Here is a 22055-nt window from a genome sequence, read left to right as displayed (position 1 = left end):
TCTGGACGTAATAAGGATGACGAATAATCTTACCATATAGTTCATGAAGAGACATTAAGTGACATAGGAAAAAGGCTATAAACTAAAAGAGCACTTATCCGGAAAGACAAGTGGGAGATTGAAAGGAATGGTGTCTTTCGAACAAGTGTATTATTCCGATAAAGGGTTCGGATTTATTAGAAAGCTAAGTATTCAGTAAGTTCAAGTGATCGGAATGCCTAGGTGGAGGCCGCTTCCGATCAGTAATATTAATGTATAATTAATATTACAGCTTAATCTTGACTGAACCCTTCAGGTCACACCCAAGCAACTAACGATCCGACACAACGAATTAATTTGGAAGGAATTAATGAGTCGCTCGAGAATTAAATATTTAGACGTCAAAAATCGAGCTAGAGCGTCAAAATCGAGCGTCGCAAGTCGAGTCGAATAAATAAAAAACGAAACAGTAAAATCACCAATTAATCAACAATTTACTGAAATACCCCTAGCATCGGAATGCCCTAAGAAAACTGAGTGCTAGGGGCATTTAGTATAACAAGGTGGCTAGCATGCGCACCAAGCCGAGCCTAGGCTGGCTGGCTAGGTGTTGCGGCATGCTAGCGCACCATTGCTAGCAAGGCTGCCATCACATGGCTAGTAAGCCATGCTAACATGTGCGGGGGCAGCCGCAGCAATGAGCTAGCAGCGCGCTAGCGTGCTAGCATTGCTAGCAGCGTTGCGCGCATGGCACTATGACCAGCCGCACAGCCACGCACAGCAGCAGGCCAGCCGTGCACACCAAGCGCCAGCTGGGTTGCTTGGGTGCCAAGGCTCGGCCTGCTATGTTTCAGTAGCCCATTGCGGCATTTAGCATTAGGGGAGCCGGTTTTGGAACCTTGGGGATCAAGTATTGGTCCCCCCCCCTTTCCCTTGTGGTCCTTACCTAACCCTCCTCTTAGAATGACACTTGTTGATTAATTAGTTGTTGGCTATTTTCTTTTGCTTTGATTTAAAAATAAAAGGAGAAAATTGATTTTACCAACTCTCCCACATTGATGGGAGAGTGGATTTCTCACTTGAGTTTCCCTATAAATATCCCATTTGGGAATTGGAAAACTCACTTGAGTAAGAATTAGAAAAGGCATCTCCACTTGAGAGAAAACCTTTAAACTCATTAATTACTCGGGTAGTCTTTTTGGTCGGACTTGGCTAACCTCCAAGTAGTAGACCAGTCGGGCCGCGTTTTGTGTGGACTCCGTCGGAGGTCATCGCCCTTTGTGAGACTTAGTTTTCTCAAGCAAGAGCTGCATTTGGTCGAGCGAAGCACGCTACAAGGGTAATTTAGTCTTTTATCTAATCTTGTTATTTATGCGTTTTGGTTGTATTAATTGTGAGTTTTCCTTGGGCTCGGGTTTTATTTTTCGCGGTGAGTCGGACTCATCGAAACCCAACACCTGACTCTTCAACCTATTCCATGTCTTTGTTTCTGCAAATTTAGTCCATCTTTTTGTAACATACTTGTTTGGTATTCTTGTTACTGAATGTAGGTGTAGAATTCTGATGCAATGATAATATAACCATCTAGATGCTTCAAAATTTTTGCAAGTACACCATACACTTTGGATCTCATGTATATAGTTTACTTGATGTGCAAACCATGGCTTGTCTTCTAGGGTTACTTGATAAAGTATGCATTCTTCAGTTGTCCCTATCATTTGAACAGTTGTTGCCATAGAGTATCCAAACTCCTCTTCAAAGTCTCTGAAGAGTGACAAAGTGAATACCTGTTCACCATAATCATGTAGCTAGATTTAAGCTGTTATATATTATGTGTTATTTAAGAACTTTTAAGTGAACTTTTTACCTGTGCAGCATGCTTTAGCATTCCGGACAGTGGCAATGAAGTGAATGTTATTGACTTTCTACATGTAAACTCATCATATTTCTCTGTGATCCTCCAACGATTGGTTGTCTTCTTAAATATGGTATAAAATTCTGTCAAGGTAGTTACTTTACTTGCTTTGAATCCTATAGTATGATTAGTGCTTTCACCCCTTTGTGATGACAAGATTCCTGCTAAAAAGAAATCCCTACTAAGGGCAGGACACCATTTCTCTTTCAATTCGTACACTCTTTTGTACCAAGAGTGTGCTGTCAAGTCATATTTCTGCATCATTGTGACAAGGGAATAAACGCGTCGTCAATTGTCTATCCCTAGATCAAATACAATTTATACAACCTAAACAAACCTAATACGAGTATAAGGCAAGCATAGGGGTCGAACCACAGAGAACGGATAAACACCACCAAATGTTATCGACAATTAAGCTAGTCTGGAATAGGAGATAAATAAACTAAAGTCTAAATATGCTAAAATAAGAAATAAAACATTAAGGGAAATGGTTTAGGAATAGCATTCACTTGAACATAAACAAAGGCATAGAAATTGAATTAATTATGAACTAAACATGCTCAAATATCGAAATAAAGGATCCAATCTAGCCGCCTTCCAGGTCAATTAGCTTCTTCTAACATAGCCTCTATGCTTCCACATTAGAACCATATACTAGGAGGTACTATTAAATAACAATCGATAATAATGAACCTTAGCTAAGTCAACTTCCGTTCCTTGTTAGCAAAGATTCACCTTTAATCAACCAATAATGTGCACTTGCAAGAAGATTGAAGAATATCAAGCATATAAAGACTTTAATCACAAATAAATCAATTCTAACCTAGAACATGCTTAAGATCCAACTACACCACAACCATCCCCTTAATGGGGAAATTACTCACTAATCATGATAACAACAAGATTAATCAACAAATAATCAAGAATCAACATGATTAACAAGCAATACCAACAACAAAAACAATAATCAAAAGAAAGCAAATAAAAATAGAGGAGAGAGAGTTAGAGATTCTCATTGATTGAAGATGAAAGTCTACAAACAAGATCATCAATCTTTTTCTTCAAAATCCAAGCTCAACAATGGTGAAACCCTCACTTTCTCTCTCTAAACTAGTCTAATCCTAAGCTAAACCTAGAGAGAGAATCTCTTTTAAACCAAGGGAAAAATATCTAAAAGAAAATGAAGTTCTCCCGTACAAAACAAGCCCCGCAATATATAAAGAATCGCGCAAAAACGCTGAACAGGACCCGCTGTGCGCCCGCGCATGGTAGTTGTGCGCCCGCGCATGCGCCCTCGCAGCGGTCTGTGCGCCCTCGCAGCGGCCTGCGCTCCCTCTCAGCGGCCTGCGCGCCCGCGCAATGTAGATGCGCGCCCGCGCATTTGTGGGTTGCGCGGCTTGTGCTTGGGTGTGCGCGCCCGTGCTGCTGGATGCGCGCCCGCGCGCCGTAGCTGCGCGCCCACGCGGTGTGGGTGTGCGCCCGCGCACATGTCGCGCACAGGCCGCGCAAAACTTTCTACCTTGATTCTGCAATTTCGCCAATTTTGCACGGGTTCTCACAGGGCTGCGCGCCCGCACATTATTCGCGCCCTTGCACCTTGCTTTCTTCGATTCTTCTCTCATGCTTCCTTGGCTTCTTCTTTGCAATCCAAGACTTCAAATACCTAAGCACAAACACTAAGGGAAGCAATAAGGTATAGGGAACGGTGCAAACACGCAATGAAGGCAAGCATTCAACAATATACGCGATTTCATTAAAAATACATCGAGACATGTATGCACGCATTATTTGAACAAAACAACTGCAGAACACCCTAAGACAAGCTAAAACAAGGCATAAACACTATCCTAGGAGTGACATAAAATGTCACTTATCAAATTCCCCCAAGCTAAACCTTTGCTCGTCCTCGAGCAAAGCTAGAGCAAAAGAGAACAAGACGAAATTATTGGAAGCAAAAGAAACAAAATAGAAACAAGGAGAAAGAATGTACACTAACTCACTAACGTAGGAATCACGGTTGTTTTTAGCTACAACAAGCCCTTAAAACCCCAAAGTCGCCTATGAGGACGAGTGAGGTCTCGTGAGGGTTTCCTAAGAGCTTAACCCACAACTCTTGACAAAAACCAAGGCAAGGCAACAAAAGGAAAAGAAAAAGAAACATGAAAAGAAAGAGCAAAACACAAGTTCATATATGGACAAGAGATAGGGACAAGTACTAGTTAATGCAAACCTTTCTAAATAGACAAATGTATGCACGTTCCAAGATGTCAATGAATGATTGAAACATAAGACATGCTAAGAATAGAGAACTACTTAGGACTCAATCCACCCTAGCCCCATCCAATCGGGCCACGTTCTCTCCACTAGCTTCAAATTAACCCTTAAGCTAGCTTCTCAAGATTCCACGAAGGAACCGGAAAAAGATAAAGAAATGAAAAACTTTGAGAAGGTAATCTCGACGTCTCAACTATGCATACTCTTTCCATAGGTTTGAAGTCTATCTCCCTCCACCGTTCTTTTGACCTAACCCACTAGAGTCTAAGGGTCTTTTTATTGGTTGTAACGTAAGGCTAAGGGTTAAGGCGGGGTAAAAATTTTAAATTTGGTGATAATTCCTAAGTGAAGCAAAAAGTGCGGCCAACACTCAAAAACAACTCAAGAAGTCTCTAAATATCAAGCAAAAATACCACTAATGCCATTCCCCCAAGCTTATTCAACACAAACACACAATATTCCCCCCAAGCTTGAACAAAGCATTGTCCTCAATGCTTAAACTAAGGAAGAAAATGAATCCATCTAAAATATTTTTGTTGTTTTTCTGTTTTTTCAAATTTTTTTTTTCTTTCCTTTTTTTTTAACTTTATTCATTGTCCTTGCCTTTTTTAATTTTGGACGGCTTTTTCTTGAAACTTCACTTGATTTTCATAAATTTGCATATTTCTTTACAAGCTCAACTCTAACCAAATCTCAAAATGCATCTTGTTTATGATCAACAACTCAAAACTCAAACCTCACATGCTAATGCTTCACTAACTAAAAGGGTTGGTAAACATAGGCCATTAGGTTTGTAATGTGGTTTAAACAAGAGCGGGAAACATAAGGCTCAAATTGGTTAGCAAGTAGGTTTATGTAAAATAGAAAATCAAATTTGTAACAAAACAAAAAGAAGATAAAGAAAAAATGAGAAAGAAGTGCCCTTTTCCTCCCCTAGAGTGCTTCGGTCACGATCTTGGGAGCTATAAGTCAAAACAAGGATCAAGACATGCATAGCTAAGGATCCAAATGTGCCACACAACAAAGTGATGAAGGCTAGAATAATGTTACCTCACATGGGATTATAACTAAGCAAATACCAACTAAGGGTGCCAAATCCACTATAGAGAGCAACACCATCTTACCACATACCACGTGAACTAGGGCTTCATGGATTCCTAAAAGTTCTTAACCCGGCTACCTTAGCATGTAATATCCTAGAGTTAACCAATGACGCTCTCAAACCGTGCACACATTAACCACTTAGGAAGAAAGGCATTCAAGAGTAAACAAATCCAAAAGATATAATGTCCAATTAAGAACAAACAAAACACGATTTTGCTAAACTTGCCTTGAAGTAAACAAAAATATTTTTGGATTTTCCAAAAGCATGAAAAACATGGAAATGCATATACTCAAGTGCATGACATATATGAATCAACATCCCACCAAACATGATAGAATACCCTCCCCCAAGCTTGAATGAAACCAAGCTCTCAAATCATAAACGATGAAACCAAGGAGGGGAAAACAAGGAAAAATTAATCCAACATTACCAACACATGATCTTCAAGTCACAATAAGTAAGAGAGAGAGGGAAAAGAAGGATATTACCGGATATGGGATAAATGCAAAATCACACAAAAAAAACCCGAAATAACCTCATATGGGCCACAATCTCTACAAATAAGGCTTGAATTCCACATGATAGGTAAGTTGAGGCACATTTCCTTGATTCTTGATCATCACCAATGCGCAAGAGTATATCAAGTTGTGTACCTAGTAAGGAACACAAACACGTCCATGAGAGAAAATCTAATCTAAAAACAAAAGAAAATGAAAGCAATAAAACACGGGTTACTTCCCGCAAAGGCTTGTTTAACGTCCAAGCAAGACCAATCTAGTAAATAACCCGACAAAGAACGCAAAAGCTTGTCATATGCACCGGCAAACATATCAAGAAATAGAGCATACGCGATGCTCATATGACAAGCAAACATAAAATACAAGGAGACTTTATGTTTGAGAGAAGGGGGAAAAGAAAAAGTAAAAGAATCAAAAGAAAAATCAATAAAATAAGAAGAAAAAGAAAGATAGGGAGGCAAACTATCCTCACAAAAATCTTTTTGGTTGGCATTATAACTCTTTTTCCTCATCAACAATAAAAGAGTTGGGGGCTTCGGAAGCATGGATAGGAAGAGGATTCCTAAGCGGTTCTTTGAGAAAAGAAGGGAGGAACATAGGATAGTAGGGGATATGGTTAAACCTTTGGAAGAAAGGTGTATGAGAGAGGGGAAAAGGGGTAGCTATTCCCTCACCACAAGGTCTCACATCACTAATGAGGGCATGTAAATCAATCATGGAATCCTCAAATGAAGAACCCTCACGATCTACATCTCCCTCAAGCTCAAAAGCTCCAAATGATTCAACCTCAACCTCCTCTTCATCATCTTGGACAACATCTCCCATACATATCTCAAGGCCTACCATCTCAAATCCAAGAGTGAATGGGGGCAAATTCCTCTCAAACTCATCTCTTTCTAATGAAGCATTATCAATGAACTCACTCAAGAGGTTATGGGCTTTCGTTTGGAATGCAAGAAATATTTGGGCCATAATCTTAAATGAGTCCAAATCATCATGGATAGACGAGTCAAAAGCTTGCTCATTGGAATCATCTAGGGAACTATGGGACACACCTTTAGAATTCATGCAAAAATCGGATGCAATATGAGAAAGAACATGCACTTCATCATCATTAGAATGTACCTCATTACATTGAGCTATAGAAGGAGGGGAGTTGAAATCATGCATTACATGGTCACTATGGGGAGAATCAAGCACATCATGGGAATTCATATTAGACAAATCATGACAATTAGCATCAACATTAAAAGCATGAGAATCCCGAACATAAGTCTCATGATTGGCCCTCTCCCAATCTTTATTATCCCTAGCTAACCATGAATAGAAATCCCAAGCTTCATCCGAAGACATAGTTTCAAGATCACCATTTAACATATTATCAACCACTCCTCTAAAATGCTCATTTAATCCCAAATTAATGATTTCACAATAATCACCCTTGGTAAAACTCTTAACACCATCCCAGAAATCCTCAAGTCCATTAAAATACACCCAAAACGGTTCATTATCAAATTGAGGAATAGAAATACAAGCCATTTTTTTTCAAATAAAGCAACACAAATAAAAATCAACAAATAGAAAGATAAATATACACAATGGACTAGTCTCAATAAGATAACACAATGGTAATGGAAGCCGTTCCCCGGCAACGGCGCCAATTTGACAAGGTAGTTGGAAGCCGTTCCCCGGCAACGGCGCCAATTTGACAAGGGAATAAACGCGTCGTCAATTGTCTATCCCTAGATCAAATACAATTTATACAACCTAAACAAACCTAATACGAGTATAAGGCAAGCATAGGGGTCGAACCACAGAGAACGGATAAACACCACCAAATGTTATCGACAATTAAGCTAGTCCAGAATAGGAGATAAATAAACTAAAGTCTAAATATGCTAAAACATATCGAACTTGAACATAAACAAAGGCATAGAAATTGAATTAATTATGAACTAAACATGCTCAAATATCGAAATAAAGGATCCAATCTAGCCGCCTTCCGGGGTCAATTGGCTTCTCCTAACATAGCCTCTATGCTTCCACATTAGAACCATATACTAGGAGGTACTATTAAATAACAATCGATAATAATGAACTTTAGCTAAGTCAACTTCCATTCCTTGTTAGCAAAGATTCACCTTTAATCAACCAACAATGTGCACTTGCAAGAAGATTGAAGAATATCAAGCATATAAAGACTTTAATCACAAATAAATCAATTCTAACCTAGAATATGCTTAAGATCCAACTACACCACAACCATCCCCTTAATGGGGAAATTACTCACTAATCATGATAACAACAAGATTAATCAACAAATAATCAAGAATCAACATGATTAACAAGCAATACCAACAACAAAAACAATAATCAAAAGAAAGCAAATAAAAATAGAGGAGAGAGAGTTAGAGATTCTCATTGATTGAAGATGAAAGTCTACAAACAAGATGATGAATCTTCTACTTCAAAATCCAAGCTCAACAATGGTGAAACCCTCACTTTCTCTCTCTAAACTACTCTAATCCTAAGCTAAACCTAGAGAGAGAATCTCTCCTAAAACAAGGGAAAAAGATCTAAAAGAAAATGAAGTTCTCCCGTACAAAACAAGCCCCGCAATATATAAAGAATCGCGCAAAAACGCTGGACAGGACCCGCTGTGCGCCCGCGCATGGTAGTTGTGCGCCCGCACGTGCGCCCTCTCAGCGGTCTGTGCGCCCTCGCAGCGGCCTGCGCTCCCTCTCAGCGGCCTGCGCGCCCGCGCATTTGTGAGCTGTGCGCCTTGTGCTTGGGTGTGCGCGCCCGTGCTGCTGGATGCGCGCCCGCGCACCGTAGCTGAGCGCCCGCGCAAAACTTTCTGCCTCGATTCTGCAATTTTGCCAATTTTGCGCGGGTTCTCACAGGGCTGCGCGCCCGCACATTATTCGCGCCCTTGCACCTTGCTTTCTTCGATTCTTCTCTCATGCTTCCTTGGCTTCTTCTTTGCAATCCAAGACTTCAAATACCTAAGCACAAACACCAAGGGAAGCAATAAGGTATAGGGAACGGTGCAAACACGCAATGAAGGCAAGCATTCAACAATATACGCGATTTCATTAAAAATACATCGAGACATGTATGCACGCATTATTTGAACAAAACAACTGCAGAACACCCTAAGGCAAGCTAAAACAAGGCATAAACACTATCCTAGGAGTGACATAAAATGTCACTCATCACATTGCCTGCCACTTTTCTTCAAATTCTTTTTCTGTCACACACCACTTTAAGCACTGGTTGAATGCACACTTGAACTCTTTGTCTTTTTTTTTTAGCCCCAAATCTGGTTATTGCATTTTGTTCCAAATGCCAGATACAAAGTCTATGTCTTGTATTGGGAAGCACCTACATTCAAAATAAGAGAGTCACTTTATGCATCAAAAAGGATCACTTTATGCAGTAAAAAGGGTCACTTTATGCAGTAAATATAAACTTATTACCTGCTCAATTGCATTTGTCATTGCTTGGTCCTGGTCAGTGAATATTGAAGTTGGTGTTTTAACCTCCATGGCTTTCAAGAAGGTTTCTAGTAGCCACTCAAACGATTCAGTTTTTTCATCCCCAATAAAAGCACATGCAAACATACAATTATGCCGGTGATTGTTTTTGCCAACAAATGGAGCACATATAAGATTATACCGGTTGGTTCTGTATGTTGTATCAAAGACAAGAACATCTCCATTTATTCTATAGTCTTCTAGCATCATCGAATCTCTCCAAAAGATATTGGAAATTCTTCCTTCATTGTTAAACTTCACTCTAAAAAAGAAGTTTGGATCCTCTGATTGTTCTTGATTCAAAAGGTTCATTAAAGTTTGAGCATCTCCAACCTCAATTTGCTGCATTCTTAACCTTGAACAGAAATTTAGGTGATCTACAACACTGTGCCCTATATTCTGTTCTCCTCCAGCTTCAGTAGCCATGTAATTGTAACTATCCATTGTAGTCAAACCTGAAGATTTCATTGTTTTGATTGCTTCAGCTTTTTCTTCTGTCATTTTTCTTTCAGAACGATGCAGATAATGCCACTGTGACCTTGTTAGCTCGTGACTATGTTGTATTACATGTGACACCACCTCAAAATGTCCTTCTTTATTAAGTTTTTCTCTTATGCTTGCCTTACAATCAGATTGTGTGATGGCTACTTGTCTTTGCTTTCTTGCTTTCACATTTACATTCTCTTCATCAATCATTTCAACCAAATTTGTTTACTTGTCACCTGAATTTCTGTTTCCTTCAGCAGAACACACATAATATTTTTCACTTACTATCTTTGTGTGTGTGATGTATCTAGTTGTATGTTTTCTTATTGAAAAGCCGAGTATAGCAGCATGCTTTTCATACAATTCCAAGATTTCTTCAAAAGTGGTTTGTCTTACCACACCAACAAATGATCCTCTAAGATCTAAACCAGAAGCATCAATTGGATTTGCATATGTGATTTAACATTGTCATATCAGATAAGCAGTAGCAGCATATCATTATGTTTAGAGAAATACTATGTTTTATATGGGTCACCTTTATGCATAAAAAGGGTCACATTTTTACAATAATTATAAGGTTGATTGTACGTTTTATAACAAAAAGGTAATATGTGAGTTTACAAAAGGGTAACATTTGTGTGTACAAAGGGTCACCTTTATGCATAAAAAGGGTAACACTCGTGCACACAAAAAGTAACAAAATTCAGCACGTTAACTTCAAAATTCAGTTTCATTCCAATTAGAAGGTTGATTGTATCGAAATTACCTTCAATTTCATTTGATTTGGATGTTTGTGCTGAATTTGAATAAATTGACTTACGAGGAACCACTTGATTTTCTTCTACATTGTCAATTTAATTACCTCTAGTGTCCTGATTTGTGCTTATACTTTCTCTATCCTCGTTCATTAATGGCGCTTCTTTGTGTTCATCATCAATTCGAGTAGTTTCTATATTATCATCTATAAAATTCTTTGTTTCATCTTCTATTATTGTGCGATTTAGGTCGAAATCACCTAGTAATGGTGTTTGAATTTGCCTATGTTGTTGTAGAAAATCGTGGATCAAATTACTGCAATTTGATGAATTGAAGTTTGCTGATGAATCCTCCATTGATGATCAAATCGATCGAATCCCTAAGGTAATCAATTTTGCGTTTTCTCTCTGCGTTTTCTCAGTTTCTCTCTCCTCCATTGTTGTGTTTTCTTTCTGTGTTTTCTCAGTTTCTCTCTCCTCCATTATTCTCAATTTTTCGCGTCGTTTTTATGAAATTTTTTTTTAAAAAATGGCACGTGTGGCGGCGCCCGATTTACAATAAATTATTGTAAATCGGGGGCATGCAAAATTTTTTGTAATTAATTTGGGTCACTTAAGGTACTGGGTCAATTCGGGTCGGGTCACTTTGGGTATTTGTTTGACTTCAAGTTAAGTCAATTTAGATATCGAATCAATTTAAGATTGGATACTGGTCAAGTCACTTCAAGTACCGTCTTAATTTTGGGTGAACTCCTCTTTGGATTGGGTCAAGTCAAACCAGATTTTGGGGTCATATTTATACCGAATAGAATTAGGTTATTCGGGTCATATCACTCAATACGGGTCAGAATTACCGGGTCTTAAATAACCCGGCTTCACAAGGAACAAAACGGACAAATGGAAACAACGGAGATCATTTGGATATATTATACACATGAACACATCACGTTTTATTACTCGTACACTCATCATTGTCAAATAGAGGCGCAGAGGACTACTACTGTGGTACTGCCACTCTCAAACCCAACAAAGCAACAGCAATCTCATGACTCTTTGAATTCTCCTTCTCAGTGACCTACAATGAGCGTCAATTCCATGAAGCAATCTTCAATTTCAACCATTATACACTCTTTAAGGTCATCATTTCAGGATTCAGAGTTCAAGGAAGCTGAGAGAGAATTAATGGCGAGAGAGGAGAATTTAAGGCGAGAAAAAGATGAAGTTATAGCCAATATGAGGGATAAACGCGGCGCATTCGAGTCGGAACTCGGCGAAATGAAGACTGAAAAGATTATGTGGGAGGAAGAGCGTCGTCGATTAGCGAGGGAAGCTGAGGTGAATGATGAGAAGTTGAAGGATTTAGCGAGGGAATTGAGTAATGCGAGGGATAATTTGGAGAAGGGTGCGAGAAGGTATGATGGATTGTTGGAGAACCTTAGGGTTTGCGAGGTTGAGAAGAAGGGGTTGGCTATAGAATTGGTGAATTTGAGGGATGAGAATGAGGGTTTGAAGAGGAGTTTGAGGGATAAAGAGGGTGAAATTGAAGAGATTGATAGGAAAAATGGGGTTTATTTGAAGGAATTGGAGGAGAAGGATTGGAGAATAGGGTTGTTAATGGTGGAAAAGTCGAAATTGGGTACCCTTTTGGAGGAAGTTAAGGTGGGACGGGATGAGAGGATTTCGGGGTTGGAGGAGGAGAAGGCGGTGTTGGAGAAGGAGAAGGCGGTGTTTGAGGATGAGGCGAAGGAGGTTGAGGGGTTAAGAATGAGGATTTCGGGGTTAAAGGAGGAGAAGGCGCGGTTGGAGAAGGAGAAGGCGGTGTTTGAGGATGAGGCGAAGGAGGTTGAGGGGTTAAGAATGAGGATTTCGGGGTTAAAGGAGGAGAAGGCGCGGTTGGAGAAGGAGAAGGCGGTGTTTGAGGATGAGGCGAAGGAGGTTGAGGGGTTACGTAGGAGGAGTGCTAGTTTGGAGGAGGAGAAGGATAGGTTGAATGCAAGCTGTGAAGAAATTAGGAGGAATGAGGCAAGGAGAATTGAGGAAGTGAAGGAGGTTTTCGAGAGGGAGAAATTGGAGAGCTTGAAAGAGAAAGATGAAAGAATCCAGGAACTAAACAAAGAGAAAGAGGATTCAGTTATAGAGCAGAAGGATTTAACAACTAAGATGGAAAAGGCCGAAAATTGGTTATTAAAACTTGAGGGAGATATAACCAAAATGATGTGCTTGGATTTGACAAGAGATGCTACATTTACAAGTACTCGGTGTGGGAGAATTTTATCAGTGATTGGAAAGGCTCTTGATTCTGAAGGAATTGGTCTCACTTGCAAGGCTCAGAAAGCAGGTATATGCTCATCTGACCTTACTATATCTGTAATTTTGATCAATTTATATGGTTAAATTATTTGAAAGATTTATCACTATTGAAGTTTGAGCATTATACTGTTGTCATATACATTTAGATGTGATGAGACTATGAGAGAACATCTTTGGCCTGATTTTAGCGTGAACCACCATACCTGTAATCACAATGATATGTTAGACCTTTAATAATATGAGGAAATTAAACACAATGTTTGACTTCAGGCTCTTTTTTTTTGTCACCTAAAAAATGTAAGTTTGGATAAGGAATCAGTAAGTTCAGATACTTGCTATCCAAGTTCAGTTCATAGCTTAATTAGTATTGTCGAGACAAGGGTTAATAATTTAAGATTAGGCGAGAAGAAGGAAACCTTGATGAGAAAACAAGTGGCTCTGCTTGAAATTTTATGCTCAGGTTATCAGTAATGTTGTGTATTATTGCTGTTAAGTGAACATGATTTCATCTCCATGTTTAGTTTTGTGTTTCTGTGTGATGTTATTATGCCCGTTCTGATAGTCCTATATTTCAGATTCAGCTTTTGTTTCTAAAGGTAATGAACCCAAAGGCTTCTTGAAATCTGATGATGCTGTCAAGAGAACTTTGGACTTTGAGGCAGAAATGGTAAAAGGAAATGGGGCTTCTGGAAAAAAGGGGTCCACAGTGAACAGCATTATTATTGTTGACAGTGATGACGATGATGAGTACCCTCTTCGTGTTACTGGTGCCAAAAGGAAGTATGTACACCCTGAGAATTTGAGAGAACAATGCGATAGTTCTAATGATGATAGCCTAAACCAGAAACATATGAAGAAGCTTGAACATGGGTCATATGGACCACTCAAGCCTGTATTATCAACTCCATCAACTGCAGGTGATGGGCTTAAATTCACCATTAAGCAAAGGCAAACACTGTCAGCTATCAGAAAATGTGAAGAAAAGCTCAGGAGAGACATTGGAGAGTCAAGATTGGATGTGTTTGTGGATAATGGTGGTAAGGAAGATGAAAACGATAATTCTAATTTTGAAAACAACAAAGCTCATAGTTCTTGTCCCTCTCAACTTGAAAAGTATATGGCCACTTGCTGGCAGAGGAAGGTAAATAAAAGGCTGGAGGTTGCAGCTGATATGGTTTGTGCTTTTGACGAAGATCCTGACTTTTGTGCCAAGGCTGTTTGTGCATTATATAGGCAGCACAAGTCTTCGATGAAGGGTTCAATTTGTGCTAGCAGCAAAGGATTTGAGAATTGTGATGCTGACAGGTAATTAATGTTTAAATATTATAAATCTTTCGATTTAAGGTTATCTGAAATGTCAGTTGTGATTTTTTTATGCTTAATTAATCTCTTCTGAAAGTTATAAGAACTGATATACCTAACACATAGTATTGCTATATTACCACTATATTGATATGAGAAAACTGCCCTTCACATTTTCTTATTACCAATTCCTGTTTATTCATCTATGGAGTCCTTTACTCATACAGCTTCTGTATCAACTAGCCAATCAGCAGAAGTGATACTTATGTACTTTTGAAATCGCATCCTGGATTAGAAATAGTCAAATGAAGATGCATCCTAGCCAAAGATAATACTATGTATAGATCTGTTTTTATCCAGATTCCAGACCAAGCAGCTGTTTGGCTAGTGAAGTTGCTAATTGTGTTTATTAACCACGATAATCTTTATTTTAGTCATGATTTTCTTTTCTTCAAACAGTTTTGTGTTTGTGTGATGTACCTACATCAGAAATAATTAGTAAAATTTAATCTATGCTTTGTTTCATCTAAAATTGTAATCGTATACACCTATATGTTCTTATTATTTATGTTGAACAATTAGCTGTCACTTTCTAGCAAACAATGTTAACTAATTGACTGTGTAAGTAGCTAACTATAGTTATGAGAAAAACATGCCGTTTATTTTGGCATGTAACAGCTGAACAGGAGACCAGTATTGCTTTGTTAAAAATTTTACTTCGTATATGCTTGATGTAATTGGCATCATTTTATGAATCTGATCTCAATCGAGTAAGAAGCTGCTAATGCATGCAGCAGTTCTTTCTTTGATCACCTTGAAATATCACTTTGCAGCTTGTATGCAAAAGTTATGTGTCACTCTGGGACAAAATGTTAATCAGAAAAACTATTATCAGTCTGAGTTTTATATGCTGGAAGATATATTACATGTAGAAGTTACTGACATCATCCACATCTCATCAATTTGTTTGTTATTTATTTATTTATAATTCTTAATCATCATCTTATTAAGAGAAAATACACTTGTAGCTACTGGTAGTTGCATCTGTCTGAAATGTGTATTTTGGTTCTAGGGGAATTTCTCTGGCCAAATTTCTAATAGATGGGGATTTAAAAGGCAAGATGAAGAAGTCTGTGGATGAGTTACAGCAGCATGATCAAAGGGGCCTTGATGATTGTTGCAGGCTTGCCAAGAAGAATTCCAAACAGCTGATTGACATCTATAAAAAGGGCGAGGATCCTCTTTTTTCTCCTTTGTCCACTGATCTGCAGTATAAGTAACCCATGAAGAACAACGATGTAAGTAAGTTTCTGACAAGTTTCTCTACGACAACTCTTTCTCTTGTAAGTGTTATTCTATCCTTGTATATGTATGTAAGTAGCAACTGGGCTGTACCTAGGTAGCAATATAGTTTAAGCGGCTGGCTAACTTAGATGATAATCTATCTGCACATGATGCTAACTTTTTCAGGATGATTTAATCAGGTAACACAAAATTCACTCCCTGTGGTGTTACTACATTCTCATTGTAAAAGACAATTTGCTAATTACTAATCATCTGAATCCCAAATTTTCGTTTTTGCCCATCTTTGATCACGCATACATGAAAATGGCGATTTTTGCCTGCTCTCCTTCGTAGTGATGTCTAATTTTGATTATTGTTTGTTGGAAGTGTGGATGTAACTTTTTAGCTGAGATTTGGAGTCTAAGGAATTATGAAAACAACAAAAGCAATCCCCAGTGAAAAGTTCTGTACCATCTAATTTCATTATGATTTGGTCTGTAAATTACATTGCTAAGCCGAAAGAATTTTTCCAATTGCTGGTTACAAAAAATGTACTGAAACCAATTATACAAGTTTTATATCAGAAGACACATTTATAAAGAAGAAAAGCATAAGAATGAATAATGAAATCCCCTGCTGCCTTGGTTCATTATCTTCGCTCTCCCTCCAATGTAGAATCTGGAACATGATTTACTTGTACAATTTTGGAGGAAAGATGCAGTTGCCAGATGTTTACTTTGGAACAATCTCCCGAGGGTACTCCCTTTATTTTGCTCTCGTCTTCAAGAACTGCTTCTTTGACAAATTTGAGTGAGTTCTGCAATACAATTTTGTTTTGTGATTAGTTTAGTGATTGAAGAGTGAATTACATTGAACGTCATTAGTATAGTCTGGTGACTGTTTTTCTTCCTTTATTATATTTAGTTAATATCACTTCGCAAAGGGGCCATTACAAAGAGTTTAAGTATGAACCTGTTTGGTGGCATCTGCAAAAGGCAGATAACCCCATCGTTCAGGATCCCATAGGATGGAGCTATTGAATCCGAAACTGGAAATGTGGATGGCCAATTCCTCGGCATCCATTTTTAAGCTCTTCAGATGCCATCCGATGACTTGGGAAGATTGGCAGACTGGCCCTTCAATTATCATCTTCTTTCTGCTTGCTGAGAGTTTTGCAAGGGGCCATGACCCAAATGTCCTGTTTAAACACCTCATTTTCTTATAAGCCTTGAGGAGTAGAATCTACCGCAAGAAGAAATAAAATGTAAAGGCACAGCGTTTTTCTGCTTCGCTAGCAAGCTAAATTGGACTGAAACATGCTTTCTCACATTATCACACAGTAGGGGCAACAATTCATCTGTTTCTATGACACAAAAACTTTGGGTATACTAGAACCAGTAGCATAAGAGAAGGAAGGGAGAAAAAATTCTTACCCAATAGCTCGAATTTCATCAAAGAAGCTGAGATCATATACATTTGAGAGGCCTGCAAAATGAACAATTCCACTTAACCGATGATGCTCGATATGCTTCAGTGCAAGGTTTCTCTGGTGATCCATTTCAGTTCTATGATCTGTAAAATTCTCCTTAACCACCAAGTGTCTATACATTACCCCCGTACGCCTGAGTATATCTGATACATCAGAAGACTCCAGCTGTGACTCTACAACAATCCACAGCAGTGGCGGAGGCACCAGTTTCAGAGTATTTGCCATTCTGCTTAACAAAACTCCTCTTAGAGGATCCTTATCATTTGTAGGAGTAATAATAATGATTTGTTTCCTTGGATTCAGTTCATCACTTTCATTATCACTCTCCTCGACCAAATTTGCATCCTCCATTGCACTGTCTGGAGCTTCTGATAGGCTTCTGTTAGCAGAACTGTTGTTGCCTGCTACACCCAGCATAGGCCTTGGTGCTAGCTCAATGGACTCGTTATAGTGTATGTCCGCTGTTGACTTGAGACTAGTAAATGGAGGTTTACCAGTAGGAGCAAAACCCGTGAAGAACCCCATCAGAAAACATAGCAAGAAATGCAATACAGCTTTCTTCCATAGATGAATCCGCTTCTTTGATCGCTCCGTGGATCCCATTTATCTGAAGCTAAACAGAAGATGATTACAGAAAATAATCGTAGCTCAATGAGCTAAGCTTATATTAATCTGGGTGATGTAGAAGAGTTGAAATGACTTGTGGGTGACATTTTATATACTAGTAGTAAAATTGAATAGAAATGTCGAGTTTCGGGACGACTAGCAGGTTTGTCTTAAAGCAGTGCTACAGACTATAACAATGATGGGCACTAGCTAACTCAAATGAGTATGAACAAGCCATTTGTTTTTATTATTCAAAATTAGTATTAGATTGTTTAGGTGTTTCATGGTTATTGTGTTGTTGCTTCTAGAGTTGATCACTTAAAGTAAAAGAAAACACAAGCTAAGGAAGTAAACAATGGAATATCTGATCTTTAGTTGGTGGCTTCACCAAATGGTTGTTGAAGATGCAAACTCATTACCAAATTATGAATTATAATTTGAAAAATGATTACTTTTTTACTTGAAAATTTGGTTGATTTTCATCTGTCATTTAATTTATCGTTGACTGCTTTGACAATGGAAGAATCTTGTACAGATTCTACGCATGAATCTTCGAATCTTATGAGAAGAAAAGGGATTTGAATTGAAGAACTAGATTCGGGCAATAAGCCGTAAAATTAGTAAAAGAAGCCCTTTTTTTTTTAAATGCTATATGTAGCTCTACTGCTATACATATAAGAAGCTAAAAATTGGAATAAACAATGAAAATATAACATTCATTACACTAGTTACGCATGATTTTGTCATACAATTTTAAATTAATATTAAATTAGAAAAAAATATTAAATGCTTATTTGTAATTCGATGGGCTATATTTTTTTTTTTTTTTTTTTTTTTTAGAAAAGAAGGGCTACATATTACATACAGCATTATCATTTTTTTTTTTGTTTCAAGCAGAAATAGACGGGAGATTCCTAATTCCTACTCCTTAATTCCTAATGGTGATGAGTTTTGTAAGCGGCATTTTTCAAAAGTTAAACAACTTGTCTGAATAGTAAACTTGGTACTTAGTTGTGTATTGTACTATCTGTATTGGCACCACCAAACTATTGATTATTTGATATAGAATTCTAATAAAACTATGAGTCGGACCAAGCTAAACTTAGTATATTAGTAAGGATTGCAACTTTCAACTTTGAGATTTCACTAGAGGTACTTTGAGGGTGGGGATCTCTTACCCTTCCCCCTCACTCTGAAAGTATCCGACCCGCAAATACTGGATCAAAAATATTGTGAGGGTTGAGATTCGGTCAGGGTCCTTCTCCTTACCGATAAAAAAAAAAAAAAAAAAAGAAACTGTGAGTTGGTACCAAAGTAAACCTTTCTTGAAATTGTTGTAATTAGTAAGATAGGTATAAAATTGCATAGCTACAAGGTAAGGAAAAAAAAATTTACAATTGGTTGTGTGCAAGCAGACTTCATATTTATATGGGTAAAATACACTCTCTCTTTTCAAACTAAATGTCTCATTTTGACTTTTTGCACTATTCACTTAAGTCATTTCGACCAACGTTAATAATTTATAAATAAGAAAAAAAATATAATTATGTGCGTGTGTACTTATGTACTTATTAGAATCGTATCAATGTATAATTTCTGAATATTAACTTTTTATAATATGTAGTATATAATTTTTAGTATTTAAAAATATAATAAGTTAAATTTTTACATTGGCATATGTGTCCCGTTTGATTTTGGAATATTTATTTTGAAACAAAGAGTAATAGAAAGTCATATGAGATTTGTTTTTTTTTTTTTCTTCTTTTTTTCTTTTTTTTTTTTTGAAACAAAGATGGTCATACTTTTTTGACCTTTGAACTTTCAAACATTGTTTTAACATGTGTGTAACAGTGTTTGGTGAACAAGATTTTAGTTATATTTAGAAAGAAAAAATTACTTGTGAAAAAGAATTAATTTGATTTAATAATCTCCTCAATAGCCGAAAATGAACAGATTTGATTTGATAGGAATTTAGAGAGACAATGAAGGAAAGGGAAGAAATACACTTTGCTGATATCTTCAAACAAATAAATGGTAACTAGTTGAAATTATTGAAACTGTGGGAATATGTGTGGATATAATTAATTACTAAATTAATTATGTCTAATTTAAGAAGGGTTAAATAAAGTGAAAGGAGAAGGGAATGAGAAAAATGTTATAGGTTGTTTCCAACATGTTCCGTTAATTGTCTTTTCTTTATTTAGCTTATAAGTTACTATAAAATGTCTTGAGGTAGATGTATAATTGAATTCAATCATTTTAATTCATGTCAAAGTTTATTAGCATTAAGAAGTTTATTTTCTTATATTTATTATTTCCTTCATAGTGGTTATTTGTATATCCCAAAATATTATTTATCTTTGTGAGGTATCGGTTTCATATTATCTAGTAGAAGCCACATTTCCGCTGCGAGAGCTCTAACAATTGGTATCAGAGCCGACGTCAAAATCTTAAGTGCTAAATTTTTTTTGATTTTGAAATTAATTATAATAGCATCTACTAGTGGAACGGTTAAAGTTGAGAAATATGAAATCGAAAAATTCAATGGTAAAAATGATTTTTCCTATTGGAGGATGCAAATGAAAAATTTGCTCGTATCACAAAAGTAGCATAAGGCATTGGCGGGAAATGAACAAAAACCCGGGGATATGAAGGATGAGGATTGGGAAGAGTTAGATCTTGAAGCACGAGCGGCTATAATCTTATGCCTTGAGAGGGACGTTGAATTCTTGGTAAATGAAGAAGCAACAGCCGCTAGCTTATGGACAAAGTTAGAGACTAATTTCATGACAAAAACTCTAACTAATAGGATCTACATAAAATCCAAATTATATACATGCAAGATGGATGAAGGCACCTCAATCCGGGAGTATATTAATAAGTTTGATAGGATTATATCAAACTTAAAGGATATTGACGTGAAGGTAGATGAGGAAGACCAAGAACTCATGTTATTGCTTTCATTACCGAAATCCTATGAAAATCTGGTTCAAACATTGATGCTTGTGGGTGATACTCTAACCATGGATGAGACTAGAACATAGATTTTAGTGGATGACCTTCGAAAGGTTGCTACAAGCGGAATGATGTCTAGTAATGGAAGAGTACACAACGAACAAGCTCAGGGATTGTTTGCAAATAAAGGAAGGACTAATGAAAGAGGGCAAGGCAAGGGAGGAAAGTTTAGATCAAAATCTAGACCTCTTGCGGAAAGACCATGTTTTAAATGTGGCGAGCTTGGTCATTTTAAAGCTAATTGCCCAAAGAGGGTAATATTCAAGAAGAACAACAACGACAACTCCAGAGGAAAACAACATGAAAAACAAGAAGCTTGTTCTGTCTCAAATGACGAGGATGATTATTGTTACTCAGTTTCAGAACAATGCAATGAGATGTCCGGTAAATGGATGCTTGATTCAAGTGCATCACACCATATGTGCCCAAACAGGAAGTGGTTTATAACTTACCAAAGTTTGGATGGTGGTACTGTTTTGATGGGAAATGATCATGCTTGTAAGACTATCGAGTTAGGTACTATCCGAGTCAAGATGCATGATGGAAAAATAATAACCTTAAGGATGTGAGACATATCCCAGATTTGCGGAAGAATTTTATTTCTCTTGGTTAATTAGAGAAAAACGGTTGCAAAATAGTCTTGGAAAATGGAGTTTTAAAAGTTGTTCGTGGTTCCTTGGTAGTGATGAAGGGAATTCGTCACGGTAATCTTTATCCTCTTTTGGGGACAACTGTTACAGGTGATTTAGCAGTTGGAATTGGTGGAAGTAAAGACCAAACAGAATGCACGAGTATATGGCACATGCGCCTTGGGCATATGTCGGAAAAGGGTTTATCATTGCTTAGTGGACAAGGTTTGTTGAAGAACATGAAGAAGCCACAAATGAAATTTTGTGAGCATTGTGTGTATGGAAAAGCACACAGGGTGAAGTCCTCTACAAGCAAGCACAAGAGTAGAGGATTGTTAGACTATGTGCATACGGATGTTTGGGGTCCGGCTAAAGTTTCTTCCAAAGGTGGTTCCAGGTATTTTGTTACATTTGTTGATGATCATTTTAGATATGCTTGGATTTATTTTCTTAAGCATAAGAATGAGGTATTCGACATTTTCAAGCGGTGAAGAGCAATGGTTGAGAACAGAACAGGTCGAAAGCTAAAAACTGTACGGTCTGATAATGGTACCGAATACACAGAAGGAGCTTTCAAGGAGTTTTGTGATCAGGAAGGCATTGTGAGACACTGGACGGTCAGAGACACACCACAGCAGAATGGAGTCGTAGAAAGACTGAATCGTACATTACTTGAGAAGGCAAGGTGTATGCTCTCTAATTCTGGATTAGGCAAAGAATGTGGGCAGTGTCGGTTGCTACATCTTGTTATATAGTAAATCGATCCCACATTCTTATTTAGATGGTGACACGCCTTATAGGGTGTGGTCAGGGCAACATGCAGATTACACAAGACTAAGAGTCATTGGGTGC

General features: G+C 37.7%; 2 protein-coding genes across 2 annotated transcripts; one reads left to right on the top strand and one right to left on the bottom strand.

Moving 5' to 3' along the window:
• The first annotated feature begins 11560 nt into the window (after nucleotides 1-11560).
• On the top strand, nucleotides 11561-15755 carry LOC145572341 (uncharacterized). The gene is made up of 3 exons (XM_081631324.1): nucleotides 11561-12906; nucleotides 13454-14183; nucleotides 15253-15755. The coding sequence occupies exons 1-3, from the start codon at nucleotides 11649-11651 to the stop codon at nucleotides 15458-15460; spliced, it is 2196 nt and encodes a 731-aa protein (XP_081487450.1). The 5' UTR covers nucleotides 11561-11648; the 3' UTR covers nucleotides 15461-15755.
• A 166-nt stretch (nucleotides 15756-15921) lies between these two features.
• On the bottom strand, nucleotides 15922-17849 carry LOC145572339 (beta-1,4-xylosyltransferase IRX9-like). Its single transcript, XM_081631323.1, has 3 exons — nucleotides 16898-17849; nucleotides 16437-16662; nucleotides 15922-16281 (listed from the first exon to the last, which is right to left on the bottom strand). The coding sequence occupies exons 1-3, from the start codon at nucleotides 17554-17556 to the stop codon at nucleotides 16114-16116; spliced, it is 1053 nt and encodes a 350-aa protein (XP_081487449.1). The 5' UTR covers nucleotides 17557-17849; the 3' UTR covers nucleotides 15922-16113.
• Nucleotides 17850-22055: the final 4206 nt, after the last annotated feature.

The sequence above is a fragment of the Chenopodium album genome, chromosome 12, assembly GCF_948465745.1.
Source record: "Chenopodium album chromosome 12, dcCheAlbu1.1, whole genome shotgun sequence".
Lineage (NCBI taxonomy): Eukaryota > Viridiplantae > Streptophyta > Magnoliopsida > Caryophyllales > Amaranthaceae > Chenopodium > Chenopodium album.
This window is presented reverse-complemented; position numbering and strand designations above follow the sequence as displayed.

Coding starts and splice junctions, on each gene's coding strand:
- LOC145572341 (XM_081631324.1), top strand. CDS start 11,649: ATGAGCGTCAATTCCATGAAGCAATCTTCAATTTCAACCATTATACAC. Junction 12,907..13,453: donor TTGCAAGGCTCAGAAAGCAG/GTATATGCTCAT, acceptor CCTATATTTCAG/ATTCAGCTTTTGTTTCTAAA. Junction 14,184..15,252: donor GAGAATTGTGATGCTGACAG/GTAATTAATGTT, acceptor TTTTGGTTCTAG/GGGAATTTCTCTGGCCAAAT.
- LOC145572339 (XM_081631323.1), bottom strand. CDS start 17,556: ATGGGATCCACGGAGCGATCAAAGAAGCGGATTCATCTATGGAAGAAA. Junction 16,663..16,897: donor GATGAAATTCGAGCTATTGG/GTAAGAATTTTT, acceptor GTGTTTAAACAG/GACATTTGGGTCATGGCCCC. Junction 16,282..16,436: donor TTGCAGATGCCACCAAACAG/GTTCATACTTAA, acceptor ATTGTATTGCAG/AACTCACTCAAATTTGTCAA.